This window comes from Diorhabda sublineata, chromosome 11 (genome assembly GCF_026230105.1).
Source record: "Diorhabda sublineata isolate icDioSubl1.1 chromosome 11, icDioSubl1.1, whole genome shotgun sequence".
NCBI classification, from domain to species: Eukaryota; Metazoa; Arthropoda; class Insecta; order Coleoptera; family Chrysomelidae; genus Diorhabda; species Diorhabda sublineata.
Window position 1 is genome coordinate 2,781,421 of NC_079484.1, and position 19,373 is coordinate 2,800,793.

At 32.9% G+C, this 19,373-nt stretch overlaps 3 protein-coding genes across 3 annotated transcripts in view; 2 read left to right on the plus strand and 1 right to left on the minus strand.

Annotated features, from left to right (window-relative positions):
• Positions 1-2,058: 2,058 nt before the first annotated feature.
• Positions 2,059-14,042, plus strand: LOC130450509 (protein yellow-like). Its single transcript, XM_056788949.1, has 3 exons — positions 2,059-2,763; positions 9,012-9,347; positions 12,956-14,042. Exons 1-3 carry the CDS (start codon positions 2,136-2,138, stop codon positions 13,780-13,782), a joined length of 1,791 nt encoding a protein of 596 aa, XP_056644927.1. The 5' UTR covers positions 2,059-2,135; the 3' UTR covers positions 13,783-14,042.
• A 1,933-nt stretch (positions 14,043-15,975) lies between these two features.
• LOC130450278 (BTB/POZ domain-containing protein KCTD5) lies at positions 15,976-19,118 on the minus strand. The gene is made up of 3 exons (XM_056788599.1): positions 18,732-19,118; positions 18,266-18,523; positions 15,976-18,088 (listed from the first exon to the last, which is right to left on the minus strand). Exons 1-3 carry the CDS (start codon positions 18,978-18,980, stop codon positions 17,891-17,893), a joined length of 705 nt encoding a protein of 234 aa, XP_056644577.1. The 5' UTR covers positions 18,981-19,118; the 3' UTR covers positions 15,976-17,890.
• The window catches only part of LOC130450277 (uncharacterized), a 43,964-nt gene continuing 43,508 nt past the window's right edge, over positions 18,918-19,373 (plus strand). Inside the window, exon 1 of the mRNA XM_056788596.1 lies at positions 18,918-19,285. The gene's annotated coding sequence lies outside the window, so the exon portion shown is untranslated. The remainder of the gene's footprint in view (positions 19,286-19,373) is intronic.

Genomic DNA, 19,373 nt, shown 5'->3' on the forward strand with positions numbered 1-19,373 from the left:
ATTAAAATCGCTTGAAAAACCTGAAGTTTTACCTCTTCAAATTTGTTGATAATTGGATGAAAACAAATCGTCACAATCCCTTTATTTCCTGAATTAAAATCGCTTGAAAAACCTGAAGTTTTACCTCTTCAAATTTGTTGATAATTGGATGAAAACAAATCGTCACAATCCCTTTATTTCCTGAATTAAAATCGCTTGAAAAACCTGAGTTTTACCTCTTCAAATTTGTTGATAATTGGACGAAAACAAAGCGTCACAATCCCTTTATTTCCTGAATTAAAATCGCTTGAAAAACCTGAGTTTTACCTCTTCAAATTTGTTGATAATTGGACGAAAACAAAGCGTCACAATCCCTTTATTTCCTGAATTAAAATCGCTTGAAAAACCTGAGTTTTACCTCTTCAAATTTGTTGATAATTGGACGAAAACAAAGCGTCACAATCCCTTTATTTCCTGAATTAAAATCGCTTGAAAAACCTGAGTTTTACCTCTTCAAATTTGTTGATAATTGGACGAAAACAAAGCGTCACAATCCCTTTATTTCCTGAATTAAAATCGCTTGAAAAACCTGAGTTTTACCTCTTCAAATTTGTTGATAATTGGACGAAAACAAAGCGTCACAATCCCTTTATTTCCTGAATTAAAATCGCTTGAAAAACCTGAGTTTTACCTCTTCAAATTTGTTGATAATTGGACGAAAACAAAGCGTCACAATCCCTTTATTTCCTGAATTAAAATCGCTTGAAAAACCTGAGTTTTACCTCTTCAAATTTGTTGATAATTGGACGAAAACAAAGCGTCGCAATCCCTTTATTTCCTGAATTAAAATCGCTTGAAAAACCTGAGTTTTACCTCTTCAAATTTGTTGATAATTGGACGAAAACAAAGCGTCACAATCCCTTTATTTCCTGAATTAAAATCGCTTGAAAAACCTGAGTTTTACCTCTTCAAATTTGTTGATAATTGGACGAAAACAAAGCGTCACAATCCCTTTATTTCCTGAATTAAAATCGCTTGAAAAACCTGAGTTTTACCTCTTCAAATTTGTTGATAATTGGACGAAAACAAAGCGTCACAATCCCTTTATTTCCTGAATTAAAATCGCTTGAAAAACCTGAAGTTTTACCTCTTCAAATTTGTTGATAATTGGAAGAAAACAAAGCGTCACAATCCCTTTATTTCCTGAATTAAAATCGCTTGAAAAACCTGAGTTTTACCTCTTCAAATTTGATGATAATTGGACGAAAACAAATCGTCACAATCCCTTTATTTCCTGAATTAAAATCGCTTGAAAAACCTGAGTTTTACCTCTTCAAATTTGATGATAATTGGACGAAAACAAATCGTCACAATCCCTTTATTTCCTGAATTAAAATCGCTTGAAAAACCTGAGTTTTACCTCTTCAAATTTGTTGATAATTGGACGAAAACAAAGCGTCACAATCCCTTTATTTCCTGAATTAAAATCGCTTGAAAAACCTGAGTTTTACCTCTTCAAATTTGATGATAATTGGACGAAAACAAATCGTCACAATCCCTTTATTTCCTGAATTAAAATCGCTTGAAAAACCTGAGTTTTACCTCTTCAAATTTGTTGATAATTGGACGAAAACAAAGCGTCACAATCCCTTTATTTCCTGAATTAAAATCGCTTGAAAAACCTGAGTTTTACCTCTTCAAATTTGATGATAATTGGACGAAAACAAATCGTCACAATCCCTTTATTTCCTGAATTAAAATCGCTTGAAAAACCTGAGTTTTACCTCTTCAAATTCCACGAAACCTTTGGTAGCAATAGGTCGAAACGTCAAGGTTTTTATCTGTTTTAAAACATTTCAATTAGATATAATTTATCACCAAAACCATATAAAAAAGGCTAAGAAGTAATAAATTGAAGAATGATGTATTTTCATTGATATACGAAATTTTGTTTGACACAAAAATAAAAAAAAATTGTCAAATTAGCTACACCTAATCTCCTTTCTTTTAAAACACACGGTAAGTCGAAGCGTCGCGTCAGATTTTACCTGGCCGTACAAAATATCATCATTTAGCACCATTAATAGTTCCACTACCACTATAAAACAAGTCAACAATAATAAACAATATTCATTCAGTTCAGTATTTTCGACGCGATGTTCGAATCGAACGGTTTCGCTAAAATGCGCCGGCAACTCGTCATTTTACTAATTCTGTTGGTAGTAACTGCGAAAACAGAAAGATTCCGAGTAATTCGAGAATGGAAATATTTTAATTTCACATGGCCCAGTGAGGAAATGTACAAAAACGCCGTATCAAGGGGTACTTACATACCAGAAAACAATATAATAGCGGGCGTTAACTACTTCGATGATTTCTATTACTTAACCGTACCCAGGATGAAAGACGGAGTTCCCGCTACGCTCGTCAGGATTCCCGCCGGAGTTACCAACGACACCGCTCCCGCTCTACAACCGTACCCTTCCTTCGAAATGAACGCCGAAGGGGACTGCAACGCTTTACAAAACGTCCAAAACATAGAAATCGATCCGAAGGGACAACTTTGGATAATAGATAGCGGTAGAACGGAAACTTTGACGAATCCCTCGGCGAGATGCCCTCCCAAATTGATTATTTTCGATATTAAGAAAAATATGACCACCGCTGCGTATACATTTCCCGAAAATATCGCTAGTTTGGATTCGAATTTTTTATACGATATCGTGGTAGACGACACAGACTCTGGATATGCTTATATTACGGATAACAGTGCTAAAGATCCAGGTGAGTACCCAACATTTTCGCAAAAACGAAACAAAATTCATTTTCACCGGAGATAAAGTCTGACTAATACGTCAGCGTGTGACATATCGTGAGATTGAGGCTTATTTGATTGTCAAAAAGATTTTTGTTCGCGTTGGATACCGCATGATTTGACAATAGCTCAAAAATAAGCTCGAGTGCGGATTGGTGCAAACGAATGCTGGAAAAATTCAATCGAGATGCTTTAAGATCATGAAAGGCGTAACAACAATCGATTTATTTGTCTTTCGAGACGAGCCGAATCCAATAAAATGTTTTGCCTTCCATTAGAGCAACGTTGAACGGTCAATTCTGGATGGTACATCAGCATTTTGTTTGCCAGAAGTGTTCGAAACAATCGGGGAAACCAATCGCAGACGACGAATCGTTTTCCAACACGACAACAGTCAAAACATCGATTTGATTTCTTCTTATTTCCGCAGATCAAAAATAAATTTCGAGGTCGACGTCGAATTCAATCTGATCTCTAGAGGCAACCCTCGTATATAATTTATATTTTTGACGATGCTGCATTTACATTTAATCATCTTCATCGTCGTCGTTGTCATTTTGCGGCTCTTTCGAAGCATTGACATTGACATTTCTGCATCCAGGTCCGTAACTTCAAATTTAATATCGATAATTTACAAAACACGTTTTTGTACAGCTATTTGTAAAATACTTTCCTGTCCTGTTTACTACTCGTTTTTCCATTTTTGTAGATCATATTTTTTTATTCAAAAAGCCAGGGCCGGATTAAGATTTATAAGGCCAGGGGCTAAAATAATGACGGGGCCCACAAAATAGTATCAATACTTTAGATTTGTGGCATCAACACATTAAAAAATACAGAATGATTTCCAAATGATAGGGCCCTCTTGGACCTGGGGCCCGGGGCTATAGCCCCCCCAACCCCCTAGCTTAATCCGGCACTGCAAAAAGCCGTTTTTGGTATTCGTCTTTATGAATTTTTATAAACTGCCGTTTAGCTCAAATACCGAGCGTGTTTAAATTATAAAACAATTTATTTTAGCTAAAAACCCTTCGAATAGGTATTTGAAAACCGATTTGATAATGTATTTAGCAAGTGGCAGTTCGTTGTGAAAAAATTTGGTATTCTCCGATGTTTTTAGAATGCTGACGTCTCAGAAATTTTGTCGTCTTTATCAAGTTTCTGCAAACAACCCTCTTACTTCATTTTTCTTCTCAAAAATTACTTTAAGAACTTGGAACAGTTTTGAGACTCCTTGTAAGTTATCAAGATATGCTTCCCTACCATGGAAATCAAAAAATTTACAAATCCAAGAAATATCTCACGTTTATTGGAAATATAGGTTCGATCTCAATTCAAATGCCCCACAAAAGAATTTTCGCAATTTATCTATTTCGATTTGAGTTGTTCCGACCCTGTCTAGAGTAAAATCCAACCCTCGTTAAATTCTAAGCGTTTAAAACAACAATAAAAACGCTTTTTGTGTAAAATTAATTGATTATTAAGGCCGTTTGACATAATCCAATACAACGTACCAGAAATTGCATGCAAATCTCTATAAACAATAAAAGTAAACAAATTCCTAACCTCAAATTTTATCTAATATTTTGCACTTAGTTTAACAAGTAGAACACAGCATAAGAGAGGCCAGAGATGGATGAAATGTAAGAATTGAGCAATAAAAATGATTATTTTAATCTACAAAAAAAACTGAAGGAATTAACTGGAAATACAATTAAAAAAAGATACCAATAATCACCAGGAACACCAAAGGAGAAATCCAGTTGATAGAAGATAACAAAAAACGAACTTGGGAAGATCCAGACGAAAAAATCACGATCAGAATTGAAATTCTTCGAAAGGCATTTGTCAAATACTCCTGAATGTTTGCAAACAGAAATCTAACCTCCAAGTGGAAACTTGAATCTTGAAATCTCAAATAACCAAAAAACTTTCGAGATGTGACTCTATAGGCGCATCCTGAAGATGCCCTGGACTGACAGAATCGCCAACGACGAAGTACTAAGACGAATTGGTCTCAAAAGAAAACTGATGACAATTATTAAACAGAAATCTGAACCTCCACGTCAGAATAGGATTCATGGAAGGTTATGTGTGGTCAGTACGAAGTGGAAACTTGGACCTTGAAAGTTCAAATGATGAAAAAACTAGAGGCATTTGAGATGTGACTCTATAGACGCATTATTAAGATACCCTGGACTGACAGAATCGCCAACGACGAAGTACTAAGACGAATTGGTCTCAAAAGAAAACTGATGACAATTATTAAACAGAAATCTGAACCTCCACGTCAGAATAGGATTCATGGAAGGTTATGTGTGGTCAGTACGGAGTGGAAACTTGGACCTTGAAAGTTCAAATGATGAAAAAACTTGAGGCATTTGAGATGTGACTCTTTAGGCGCATCCTGAAGATGCCCTGGACTAACAGAATCGCCAACGACGAAGTACTAAGACGAATTGGTCTCAAAAGAAAACTGATGACAATTATTAAACAGAAATCTGAACCTCCACGTCAGAATAGGATTCATGGAAGGTTATGTGTGGTCAGTACGAAGTGGAAACTTGGACCTTGAAAGTTCAAATGATGAAAAAACTTGAGGCATTTGAGATGTGACTCTATTGACGCATCCTGAAGATACCCTGGAGTGACAGAATCGCCAACGACGAAGTACTAAGACGAATTGGTCTCAAAAGAAAACTGTTGACAATTATTAAACAGAAATCTGAACCTCCACGTCAGAATAGGATTCATGGAAGGTTATGTGTGGTCAGTACGAAGTGGAAACTTGGACCTTGAAAGTTCAAATGATGAAAAAACTTGAGGCGTTTGAGATGTGACTCTATTGACGCATCCTGAAGATACCCTGGAGTGACAGAATCGCCAACGACGAAGTACTAAGACGAATTGGTCTCAAAAGAAAACTGTTGACAATTATTAAACAGAAATCTGAACCTCCACGTCAGAATAGGATTCATGGAAGGTTATGTGTGGTCAGTACGAAGTGGAAACTTGGACCTTGAAAGTTCAAATGATGAAAAAACTTGAGGCGTTTGAGATGTGACTCTATTGACGCATCCTGAAGATACCCTGGAGTGACAGAATCGCCAACGACGAAGTACTAAGACGAATTGGTCTCAAAAGAAAACTGATGACAATTATTAAACAGAAACCTGAACCTCCACGTCAGAATAGGATTCATGGAAGGTTATGTGTGGTCAGTACGAAGTGGAAACTTGAACCTTGAAAGTTCAAATGATGAAAAAACTTGAGGCGTTTGAGATGTGACTCTATTGACGCATCCTGAAGATACCCTGGAGTGACAGAATCGCCAACGACGAAGTACTAAGACGAATTGGTCTCAAAAGAAAACTGTTGACAATTATTAAACAGAAATCTGAACCTCCACGTCAGAATAGGATTCATGGAAGGTTATGTGTGGTCAGTACGGAATGGAAACTTCGACCTTGAAAGTTCAAATGATGAAAAAACTTGAGGAATTTGAGATGTGACTCTATTGACGCATCCTGAAGATACCCTGGACTGACAGAATCGCCAACGACGAAGTACTAGGACGAATTGATCTCAAAAGAAAGCAATGAATGAGTTTAACAATGATACCAGATTGCAACTTGTACGCAATAAAAACAGCACAAAACCGATAATGTCAAGATCTTGCGTGAAACAATCGTATGAACTTCATCTGCGCATGCTTTTGATCAAGAAATATTGCGTCCTTTACAAGTTGTACAAACTTCGTTTCGTTTTTTTTTTTTTATAACCTACTGTAGGTTGAATTGATTAATTGCATGATTATTTTCACAAACATTTTTACGATGTTTTCAAATTCTTATGTATTTTTAACAAATTCCATGCCGATTACATGTAGTTTGTATGGAAACTTTGCATATTATTATCAGAAACAACTATTGTATGTTTTTTTTACATTATACAATTTTCTTTTCACAATACTATCGCTGCCACTAATCCAAGTTAACTATTTTTTTAAATAACTACCAGAAACAAAATTTACGATCAATATTAAGGTTAGATTTCTCACAAAATCAGCTGATTATGAATAGCATCATACCTAAAACATCTGTGATACAAAAAAGTTTGGGAACCTCTGCAAAAAAAACTTCAAAACATTGTTTACAAACCAACAACTTCACGGTTGTTGTGAAACTATTCAAATATATATATATATATATAAAAATAATAGTTGCGCATCATTTATAATTAACCTTGATCGTCGTTCAGGTTTAAAATTATTCTCAAACAACGTTTTTATACATCCTTCGACTATACATACAGCTCTAATATCGAAAAAAATTCGTAACCTCAATATTTCTTCGAATCGACAATGTCTGGTATCACGAGGGAGAATAGCCAATTTGGCAACAACCTTTCGTTGTGTACTAGACATAAGCGTCACAATTATATCAAATTTATATTTTTATTCAAATACAGATACGTAAAATCACAATTTTACATAAGACTACCGCTAAACTTGTTAATGAATTAAACAAATGATGAAGTCATTTTCTTCGTATTCTCTTATTTACATTAAACAATACGTAATGATCTGCCCACTTTATTATTTATTGTAAAAATTAGCGCAGATGTGTTTACATGGATTTCTGTATTAAGTTAAACATTAAAATCTTCTTTTTTAGCAGTTATACAACCAGCGCTTTCATCTTCGCAGAAACTTGTCACAAAAATGAATTTTTATTTGTCCTTGACTTAACTATGTAATTGTAGAGCAATGACATTTTTTGGATATTTAACACGATCATGATTCGAATGTTGGTAATCGCGGTCATGAAATATAAATCAGCGCAACGTTGCCAGCTCTGTTAGGTTAGACTAAGAAAATACACAATTCGTTAAAATTTGTTGTATATTACAAAAATAAAACGTTCAGACAGTGGAGGTGGCGTGATCTCTTGTAATAGGTGTTTATTAAATATCGATCAATTATCAAATTATCAATCTTTCAATTTACCCCAGTCTATCCTATCGTGTCTACCTATATTCAAATTGGCAACATGGCCAGTATAATCCAATGTCGAAGAATTTATGACCTTTGCTATTTAAGCTCATAAATCACGTTTGGAAACTGAACAAAATAAACGGGTTAAATGATAAAAAATATTTGTAATTGCTAAATAATAATTATTAAACACCCAGAATGTATTGTATAACTAAATGAAGATCTATAAACAAGAAAAAACTATAAATATATATATACACGAAAACGTTGATGCACAAAACGAAAAAAATGAAATAATTTGTGTACGTTCCGCAATCAGCTGATTGGTGACGTATGTCAATATTGTCAAATATTATTTTTTGCGTTGCAGAACAAGAAAAATGTCAATCGAATATGGAATATCAAAAAAATACGGTACCTAGTTGTTTAAAACAGTTTGTTGAGGTTTTAGTTAATTATTTACATTCCACTAACCAACCTAACTGTGTAGTAATTCGGCAAGAATACACTTAAGGTTAATAATTAAAATTTTAATATACATAATTGTTGAATAATGAATATAATGACCACGTATTGAAATAACTTACATAACAATCCAAACAAAGATTCACGTTGAATGCCTTGTAGATGTAGATGTGTCGAAACGAAAGAAATTTTTGGTATTATTAGAAAAAGATTAATCAAATTAACCAAAATTTGATTTTAAGACATTTGACATTTCGACCTGTTGTACGATCAAAATATTAATTGACATTGACAACTTGCAAAATTGTATTGATAATAGATCATAATATGAATATCAAAATAGAAATCTGGTTTAACCACAATTTTTTTCTTTGTTTTTTCATTTGTTATTTTTCAAAAGTAAATAGAAGCTATCAAATGAATTTGTGGTATTTATGTTGTATTAATCAATAATTTTGCAAGTTGTCAATGTCAAATAGAATTTTGATAAAGATGGCAACAGGTAGAAACGTCAAATTTTCCATGGAAACTTCCTAAATAAAATAAATTAGGATTTTTGATAATAACTACTGATTACTAAAAGTAAAAAACTCGCTATAGTTTCTCGCGCCAAAAGTAAAAAGTAAAAAAACTTTTTTACTCGTTTTCATGTTTCGTGTTTGTGATCGTGGCGTTGTTGTCAGATTGTAACATAATACTCCAAAATTCCGACTTTCTATTATCCACGCCATGTGATTTATTCTTTTTATTTTTCAGGCATAATTGTTTTTTCTGTGAAAGACCACCATTCTTGGAAAATCCGACATTCCCAGACGATGCGAGCGGATCCAAAAGCTACAACTTTTAGAGTAGGAGGTGTAATCATCAATTCTCCATTAAACATAGCCAGTATAGCATTAGGACCGAAAATACACACGAGTTCAGACAGAATCATCGTTAATGATGATAGGGAGGTTTACTTCAGCCCGATTTCCAGCTATCATCTTTATTCAATCAATAGTAGCGTGCTTCGAAATGAACAAAATGGAAAGGAAAATGCCGAGTATCAGGGAAACGTCAAGGATTATGGACAGAAGATCTCTCAAACAGCAGGTAATCGATATTTATTCAATTCAAACATATCGCTTCCTCAATAGAATCTCTCAAAGTAACCAAAAATCCCCAGAAAATTCCAGTGATAAAGGTCCATCTCTTATTATTCGTCTATCGCAATATGTAGAGCAAAAGGTTTATGTTTGACCCAATAATAATCGTCCATGGACGAATCTCTCCTCGAGGAATCATCATATCTGTCCATTATGATCTTTTACGTGGCATGCTACCTCAAAATAACCAAAAATCCCCAGAAAATTCCAGTGATAAAGGTCCATCTCTTATTATTCGTCTATCGCAATATGTAGAGCAAAAGGTTTATGTTTGACCCAATAATAATCGTCCATGGACGAATCTCTCCTCGAGGAATCATCATATCTGTCCATTATGATCTTTTACGTGGCATGCTACCTCAAAATAACCAAAAATCCCCAGAAAATTCCAGTGATAAAGGTCCATCTCTTATTATTCGTCTATCGCAATATGTAGAGCAAAAGGTTTATGTTTGACCCAATAATAATCGTCCATGGACGAATCTCTCCTCGAGGAATCATCATATCTGTCCATTATGATCTTTTATGTGGCATGCTACCTCTAAATAACCAAAAATCCCCAGAAAATTCCAGTGATAAAGGTCCATCTCTTATTATTCGTCTATCGCAATATGTAGAGCAAAAGGTTTATGTTTGACCCAATAATAATCGTCCATGGACGAATCTCTCCTCGAGGAATCATCATATCTGTCCATTATGATCTTTTACGTGGCATGCTACCTCAAAATAACCAAAAATCCCCAGAAAATTCCAGTGATAAAGGTCCATCTCTTATTATTCGTCTATCGCAATATGTAGAGCAAAAGGTTTATGTTTGACCCAATAATAATCGTCCATGGACGAATCTCTCCTCGAGGAATCATCATATCTGTCCATTATGATCTTTTATGTGGCATGCTACCTCTAAATAACCAAAAATCCCCAGAAAATTCCAGTGATAAAGGTCCATCTCTTATTATTCGTCTATCGCAATATGTAGAGCAAAAGGTTTATGTTTGACCCAATAATAATCGTCCATGGACGAATCTCTCCTCGAGGAATCATCATATCTGTCCATTATGATCTTTTACGTGGCATGCTACCTCAAAATAACCAAAAATCCCCAGAAAATTCCAGTGATAAAGGTCCATCTCTTATTATTCGTCTATCGCAATATGTAGAGCAAAAGGTTTATGTTTGACCCAATAATAATCGTCCATGGACGAATCTCTCCTCGAGGAATCATCATATATGTCCATTATGATCTTTTATGTGGCATGCTACCTCAAAATAACCAAAAATCCCCAGAAAATTCCAGTGATAAAGGTCCATCTCTTATTATTCGTCTATCGCAATATGTAGAGCAAAAGGTTTATGTTTGACCCAATAATAATCGTCCATGGACGAATCTCTCCTCGAGGAATCATCATATCTGTCCATTATGATCTTTTACGTGGCATGCTACCTCAAAATAACCAAAAATCCCCAGAAAATTCCAGTGATAAAGGTCCATCTCTTATTATTCGTCTATCGCAATATGTAGAGCAAAAGGTTTATGTTTGACCCAATAATAATCGTCCATGGACGAATCTCTCCTCGAGGAATCATCATATCTGTCCATTATGATCTTTTACGTGGCATGCTACCTCAAAATAACCAAAAATCCCCAGAAAATTCCAGGGATAAAGGTCCATCTCTTATTATTCGTCTATCGCAATATGTAGAGCAAAAGGTTTATGTTTGACCCAATAATAATCGTCCATGGACGAATCTCTCCTCGAGGAATCATCATATCTGTCCATTATGATCTTTTATGTGGCATGCTACCTCTAAATAACCAAAAATCCCCAGAAAATTCCAGTGATAAAGGTCCATCTCTTATTATTCGTCTATCGCAATATGTAGAGCAAAAGGTTTATGTTTGACCCAATAATAATCGTCCATGGACGAATCTCTCCTCGAGGAATCATCATATCTGTCCATTATGATCTTTTACGTGGCATGCTACCTCAAAATAACCAAAAATCCCCAGAAAATTCCAGGGATAAAGGTCCATCTCTTATTATTCGTCTATCGCAATATGTAGAGCAAAAGGTTTATGTTTGACCCAATAATAATCGTCCATGGACGAATCTCTCCTCGAGGAATCATCATATATGTCCATTATGATCTTTTATGTGGCATGCTACCTCAAAATAACCAAAAATCCCCAGAAAATTCCAGTGATAAAGGTCCATCTCTTATTATTCGTCTATCGCAATATGTAGAGCAAAAGGTTTATGTTTGACCCAATAATAATCGTCCATGGACGAATCTCTCCTCGAGGAATCATCATATCTGTCCATTATGATCTTTTACGTGGCATGCTACCTCAAAATAACCAAAAATCCCCAGAAAATTCCAGGGATAAAGGTCCATCTCTTATTATTCGTCTATCGCAATATGTAGAGCAAAAGGTTTATGTTTGACCCAATAATAATCGTCCATGGACGAATCTCTCCTCGAGGAATCATCATATCTGTCCATTATGATCTTTTACGTGGCATGCTACCTCAAAATAACCAAAAATCCCCAGAAAATTCCAGTGATAAAGGTCCATCTCTTATTATTCGTCTATCGCAATATGTAGAGCAAAAGGTTTATGTTTGACCCAATAATAATCGTCCATGGACGAATCTCTCCTCGAGGAATCATCATATCTGTCCATTATGATCTTTTACGTGGCATGCTACCTCAAAATAACCAAAAATCCCCAGAAAATTCCAGTGATAAAGGTCCATCTCTTATTATTCGTCTATCGCAATATGTAGAGCAAAAGGTTTATGTTTGACCCAATAATAATCGTCCATGGACGAATCTCTCCTCGAGGAATCATCATATCTGTCCATTATGATCTTTTATGTGGCATGCTACCTCAAAATAACCAAAAATCCCCAGAAAATTCCAGTGATAAAGGTCCATCTCTTATTATTCGTCTATCGCAATATGTAGAGCAAAAGGTTTATGTTTGACCCAATAATAATCGTCCATGGACGAATCTCTCCTCGAGGAATCATCATATCTGTCCATTATGATCTTTTATGTGGCATGCTACCTCTAAATAACCAAAAATCCCCAGAAAATTCCAGTGATAAAGGTCAATCTCTTATTATTCGTCTATCGCAATATGTAGAGCAAAAGGTTTATGTTTGACCCAATAATAATCGTCCATGGACGAATCTCTCCTCGAGGAATCATCATATCTGTCCATTATGATCTTTTACGTGGCATTTGGTGTCTTAAACTGGAAGATACAAGCTTACTTGGAAGTAAATCAAACCTCTTCTCAAGGAATCACCATATTATGGGATATAATCTGCCTATTTTGATCTCTTCCAAGTCATTTGGTGCCTTCCACTGGAAGAACACAAATTTACTTCACTTGGAAGTAATCCAGAGCAAAAAGAATGAAGAGTATTCGTTTTGGTGGCAAACTTTATTAGATTGAAGTTGTTTTTTCTCATTATTCAAATAAAATCGATGAAAATGAAGCTGAAATCCGTTGACTTGTGTTATAATTACGAATTTATCTTTCAGGAATGTTGATGGACAACAAAGGAATTCTGTATTACAGCCTCTTAAGTACTAACAGCATCGCCAAATGGGATTCCTACACACCTTTCACGTCCGCTCAAAAAATAATAGCTAGAGACGAGAAATTTTTGGAATGGCCGAACGCATTCACCTACGACGGAAACGGCAACATCACCGTCGTCGTCAATAAACTCAACAAATTCATCTACGACAGAATGGATTCGAGTAAATTCAATTTCCGATTAATATCATCGCATAATGGACGTAACAGTTACCTTTTCAATCAAGCGTACCAATATAATATAGAACCCAATGCAACAACGACTACTACAACGGAAGACACTCATTTAGAGGAACCGGAAATATTACCGGCTTCAGGAAAAGATCCTTATTTGGTACCGGTACCTATACCAGAACACAAAGAAGAAACTACGACTAGTCCGGAACCATCAATGGAATACGCAACTAAAATAGAACCGGTAACTGAATTAGAGCATACAACTACACCAGAGCCCAAATTAGAAGAAGAAATTGGAATGAATAAATCAACACCGGTACCTACACCACTACCTGAACCAGAACCTAAGTCTGAACCGGAGCCTAAATCGGAACCGGAGCCTAAATCGGAACCAGAGCCTAAATCAGAACCAGAGCCTAAATCAGAACCGGAGCCTAAATCAGAACCGGAGCCTAAAGCTGAAGTAACGACTCAAGCAGATCCAAAAGTAGGTGCTAATTTGGAGCAAACTAAGATGACTAAATCGTCTGCTTCGATCGCAGCTCCCGCGATTCTAGGAATCGTTATTACTTGTAAATTATTATGGATTTAGTTACTAAAAGTGATGTAACTTTGAAGGACAGTGTATATAAAGTGATTAAAAATACAAGAAGTAGCGAAAAATATTGGAATTTGTAAATGAAGATTACTACTTTTTTATTATTTCGTAATTAATAATCACCCTGTACAATAAATGAAAGTATTTCTATGCAGTATTGTTAAGTATGATTCCAAAAATAATTGGAATCTTTGTAAATACCCTGGTACAATATACAATATGTATAAGAATTTGAATAAATTATATGGATAATATCGATAATATTTTATTTATTTTTCCTGGACAATCGAAGTAATTAATCAATATTTAATACCGGTTTAATTTTCAGTAAGAAATTTTTATTCACAGTAAATCTGGCAACAATGCTTTAAACTCTAACCCACGTATTCGGAAACTATGATTGGGTTAACCCGATCACTTCCTGAATGATTGGTAAGTAATCCGAATCGCGTTTAATGATTGAAGTAATCGGTTCATAGACATATATTTATGATCATTTCTACTCTAAGATCACACCAAAAGAGGTGACTATGACAAGTCGGCCATTTTGCGTGGGTGGCAAACAAAATATTTATTTTTCGTTTGTTAAAGTGGTTATTTTGTGTTTTTATTGTGACTTTTGTATTTTTCGCATTGTTGTTTGACATTATTTGGTTAAATTGAATATTATCTAACTTTACGCAGTGATGTAAAGTGCCATGCCACGAGATATCAGGTGAAAACAGTGTGTAAATAAGGTAAGACAAATTAGTGATAATTTTTATCTTTCTTTTAAAAAATTATCAAAAAAAAACTAATTTTGAAACAGAAGAGATCTAAAATCAAAAATATTTAGAAACATAAACATATCAAAAGGTCCAAGAAATTAAAGAAATATTGAGAAACATTGATATGAATTTTGTTTTCGATTTTACTTTGTTTTTAATGAAATAAGTCACCCAATTTTTGATCCCACCTCGTACGTTAGAAAAGTTTGTAAAAAATAAAATAGACTTTCCTTGATGATAAATGAATCATGTATATAAAATGACATCTAAAAGCTTTTGCAATCTTTAAAAGCCTGATAACTCAGATTCCTTAATTGATGAGTATATACACTACAACGAAGATTTATATATGATTTAAAAGTTATATCTTTAAATTAAATTACCACTTATAATTCAAATTTTGTGACATAGTATTACTAAACCTACAAAATTTGCTGTTCAATCTGTATTCTAAAGATCCTTATCTGTTTTAGAGATTTTTTTCATCGAATCAGCAATGATAAATTGAAAAACGAAATTGTTTTGAAAATAACAAAAAAATACACTTTTTTCTAACCAATCAAAATGTCATGAAATTTCACACATAGTCTTTTGAAAGTTGGTACTTCATAAACGTCATATGGATTTGACAATGACATTGTGTCAATCGCACGACTTATTGAATGATGATATACGTAAAATTCATTGACACCTGCAGAACGTCGTAAACGCCATCGCCTATCTTACCATAGACGAACAGTTTCTAGGATTGCGAAGTAGATGTCCATTTGAAATTTATATGCGTAACAAGCCAAAAATTTTATTGCTATGTAATTCTTCATCAAAATACCTAGGTGACGGGCCCATATTTAGTAAAAAGAACAAAAACGGATGGTCGACCAGAAGCAAATATTTTTTCAAAGAATTGACAAAATCGAGATTCAATGTGTTTTCTCACTGTGTTTTAGGAAGGAATAAAATAAGTGTAGCATTGCAACTTGAATTAGACAAATATGATCTAAGTAACAATTGAAATTTTCAAAAAAAAAAACAATTCAACCCCTATTAATATCCAAGAGCTCCAGAAACCGATTTTCTGAATAGACTTAAAACGTTGCATTTGTGCTCTAGTTCAAGATTATATGTATTGCAATTTTTTTTTAAACAAAAATTTAAACTGAATTTTCTAAAATAATAATCCTGGATATGAAAGTTAACTTCTAGAGGCTATATATATATATATATATATATATATATATATATATATATATATATATATATATATATATATATATATATATATATATATTTTTTGTTTAAATTATCAATATTTTTATCCCGTTTTGATATACTGGATTAAATCCTACTGTTATTCTAAGTAAGAAATGAATATGTTGAACACCTTCAATCTTGTGTTATGGAAAGGCAAAAGAAGTACACAAACAATCAAACTATGAAATATTTTATGGAAATATCTTCTAAATATCAATTTACAAATTGAGAATCAATCGAATATACGCAGCATTCAAAGATGTGCTGATTTCGGTAAACTATTTAACAAATAACTGTTCAAAACATTTTTATAATTAAAAAATAAATATATAATAGTTTAAAAAACAAAAAATCAATTTATAATGATTCTGGTTAAAAGATAGTGTCACTATGTATAAATAGAAGGTAAAAGTTTTGTAGCTCAATATAACACCAACTTTGAATTTATAGATCCCAAAAAGGTTTTTAACAGAGTTGTTAAAATCAATTTCAGTGGAAAGTTGGCTAAATGAGTGTGTTTTTTCAATTTTATCACAAATAATTTGTTTTGTAAGATTTTTAATCATTATTGGAGGATTATTTTCCAAATTTTCACTATTTTTTATCCCAAAAATTCAAAATTATAGTGATTGGATTGAAATTTGAAATGTTCTATAAAATAATGTACTAAATTCTTGAATATACAAAAAAGTGTCTAGGTTACAGTATTTTGTCTACGATGAATTTGAAACTTATAAATAATTCACTGACATCTTCACACCTTTCAATCTATAAAGTTTTATAATATTAAAGATACATAAATTTATAAAAAAATGGTATACAACATTGAAATTAAATTAAAAAAAATTAAAACTATGAAATTGATGATTTTATACTTAAATTCAAAACATTTGATGAAACAATCAACCGTCTTGAGATATAATTTATGTATGTACGTATATTTATATAAAATTGCACCAAATGAAATGAGATGGAGTAAAAAATTAAAAATCTTATATTCAGTAATAGATAAAAGTTGTACCAACAAATAATTAAATATTACAGACTGTTCGAAAAGAAAATCTGATACAGAAGTAGATTTGTTAATAAAATATATTAGCAAACAAAAATATTTAGAAAAATAGTCAGTTTTTATATTAGCAAGCTACTGAATATAAGAGTTTAGAATTTATAGGGCATACCATTCTGACAACATCCAAAATATATCAGACACCACATTATACAGGGTTTACTTCAATGTTTTAATAGTATTGACGATGATGAGAAGAAAAGCAAATAACAATATGAAAAAGAAAAAAATTCCATCAGTTGCCTCTTCAGATTCTTCGACAGGGTGTAATAAGAAGAAAAAAGATGTAGAGCAATGAAGATGTTCCTTGTATGGAGGCAGACATTGGCCTCTATCAAATTACAAAAAAAAAATAACAATATGAGAATGAAAAAAATTCCATCAATTGCTTCTCCAGATTCTAGGAATGGTTATAATAAGATAGGAGATTCGAAGGAACAGAAAGAAAAAAGAAATACTCAGAATAAAAATATATTCACTATATGGAGTCAGATGATGAGAAATTAAAAATGTGAACAAAAAAGATATTAAGCATCCTATCATATTAGTATCTTTTGTGGGTAGAAAAAGATACCCTCAAGTTACAGATATATCTGTATCATTCAAGAAAAAGTAAATGATGAGATTGATTGCATGGCACATAACTGTATACACTGATAAATTCGTTAATAATTTAGTCTGCCACTGGTATTCAGTGATGTCTGACTTTGGTCATGACATGCCTAATATACTTGCACTTTTAAATAAATAAAATGCATATAAAAAAATAACGACTTCTAATTATATCAGTTTAATTAGTACTAATTACATAAAGAGCCCTGCATTAAATTTGGAAGATATTTTTTTTATTTGAAATGATTTTTTTTAAAAGAAATATCCTCACTAAAGTCTCTGCCCTGGTGCTCTTACCTTAATTACTTATTGTGCTGTTTAACAACAACATTGTCAATATGATACACCCTGTAGATGATGATTTATTGAAAAATCTCAGATTTTTATTAACACACTTTGAAATCTACATTCTAGAACCTTTTTGTTGCAACACTTTGGCCCTGTCTTCTCTGTCACTCTTTATTTCCGGACAATCTGGTACACCACATTCTCTACTTACAACACACAAAAATTCGGCATGTTCATCGGCGTTATAGTTGTATTGAGAACCGATGTTTATTAATTGCTCGAATTTCCAACCATCTGACATAGTTGAAACCATCTAAAAAAATTATAGATGATTTAAACATTTGAAGAATAGTTTACGGTTGAAAACTTAAAAATCCCTATAAGTAATGAGATAATAAAATAAGAAGATATATAGATTCAAACAGAACTAGAATAATGAAGGTTCTAATAGTCTTAGTACCAAATTTACAGAAAACTGATGGAAGAATACCTGTGTCAATTCATCTTCATGGCACTGTAAAACTCTATAAACATGTTTTTTACCATCTTTATTAGGTCTAGTTTCTCTAATCATTATTCGTCTTTTTACCAAAGTGATTAATTCTGCAATATTGTAAAATTCAGCCTCTTCTAATACCCCCTCTTCTGCTAAACCCTTATTAATCACCAATTTTCCATGCCTAAGATAATTTAAAACGGGGGAGAAATAATTGGGATCTCTGTCTATTAAATATGCTCCAGTTTCATCCTGAAATAAATACAGTAATATAAAACTTTGAATTCGAAGTATTTTTTTTTCTATAAAACTAGTATTATAAATATTAGTCACACAAAAGATTAAACTGAATCGTATCTGAACAAAAATATATTATTGAACTTTGTATTACGACTATTATAATTACTGCTACAAAAATTCGTTCAACAAAACATAATAAAATATATTAAAAAAAACTCACTTTATCAGAATCTAGTTCATTATCTTCTTGTATCAGTCTATACAAAAATGAGTTAGGATCTCTTGCCAGAGTTGTTTTTGTTGTTAAAAAACACGTTCCACCTACATTTAGTTTTACCCATTGTTTATTTCCAGTTTTTAAAAGGTTTTGTTTATTGTCATCTGACTCCATAACGAGATCTGCCATGATTGAAAAATAACCTATCACTTGACTTGTGTTTGACTCGTACACAGTATTGCCAATAAACATGAATCATACAGAAAGAAATATAACTAAGTAATCAATTAATCCGATAATTGATAACTACGTATATTTAATATCATAATTGTGGATATTATAAATTATTACGAGTTATTAACATTATTTTTCACTATATCTACTAACAGTGTTGTATGTCAAAAATTGACATGAATTGCTAACTTCATTGTATTGTTAAGTTGTAGTGTGTAGTGTAGACATTTTTATTTATTTTCGATTATTTTGATGTTTGTTGTAAATCGGAATATTATACGAATTGTTTGACATTACTGTACACAAACAATATCCGGCTTTGGGTAAGTATTATTTATTTTGATTAGTCATCTTTTTATGAAGTTTAATTTCTAAACCTAATTATGGTTCCATAAAATATAAACATATTTA

What these genes read in the sequence shown, in the direction of transcription:
- LOC130450278 (XM_056788599.1), bottom strand. Translation starts at nt 18,980, where the DNA reads ATGTTTATTGGCAATACTGTGTACGAGTCAAACACAAGTCAAGTGATA. An exon ending in ATGAACTAGATTCTGATAAA is followed by an intron (nt 18,524 to 18,731) that starts GTGAGTTTTTTT and finishes TATTTATTTCAG; the next exon opens with GATGAAACTGGAGCATATTT. An exon ending in ATGAAGATGAATTGACACAG is followed by an intron (nt 18,089 to 18,265) that starts GTATTCTTCCAT and finishes TAATTTTTTTAG; the next exon opens with ATGGTTTCAACTATGTCAGA.
- LOC130450509 (XM_056788949.1), top strand. Translation starts at nt 2,136, where the DNA reads ATGTTCGAATCGAACGGTTTCGCTAAAATGCGCCGGCAACTCGTCATT. An exon ending in TAACAGTGCTAAAGATCCAG is followed by an intron (nt 2,764 to 9,011) that starts GTGAGTACCCAA and finishes TTTATTTTTCAG; the next exon opens with GCATAATTGTTTTTTCTGTG. An exon ending in GAAGATCTCTCAAACAGCAG is followed by an intron (nt 9,348 to 12,955) that starts GTAATCGATATT and finishes TTTATCTTTCAG; the next exon opens with GAATGTTGATGGACAACAAA.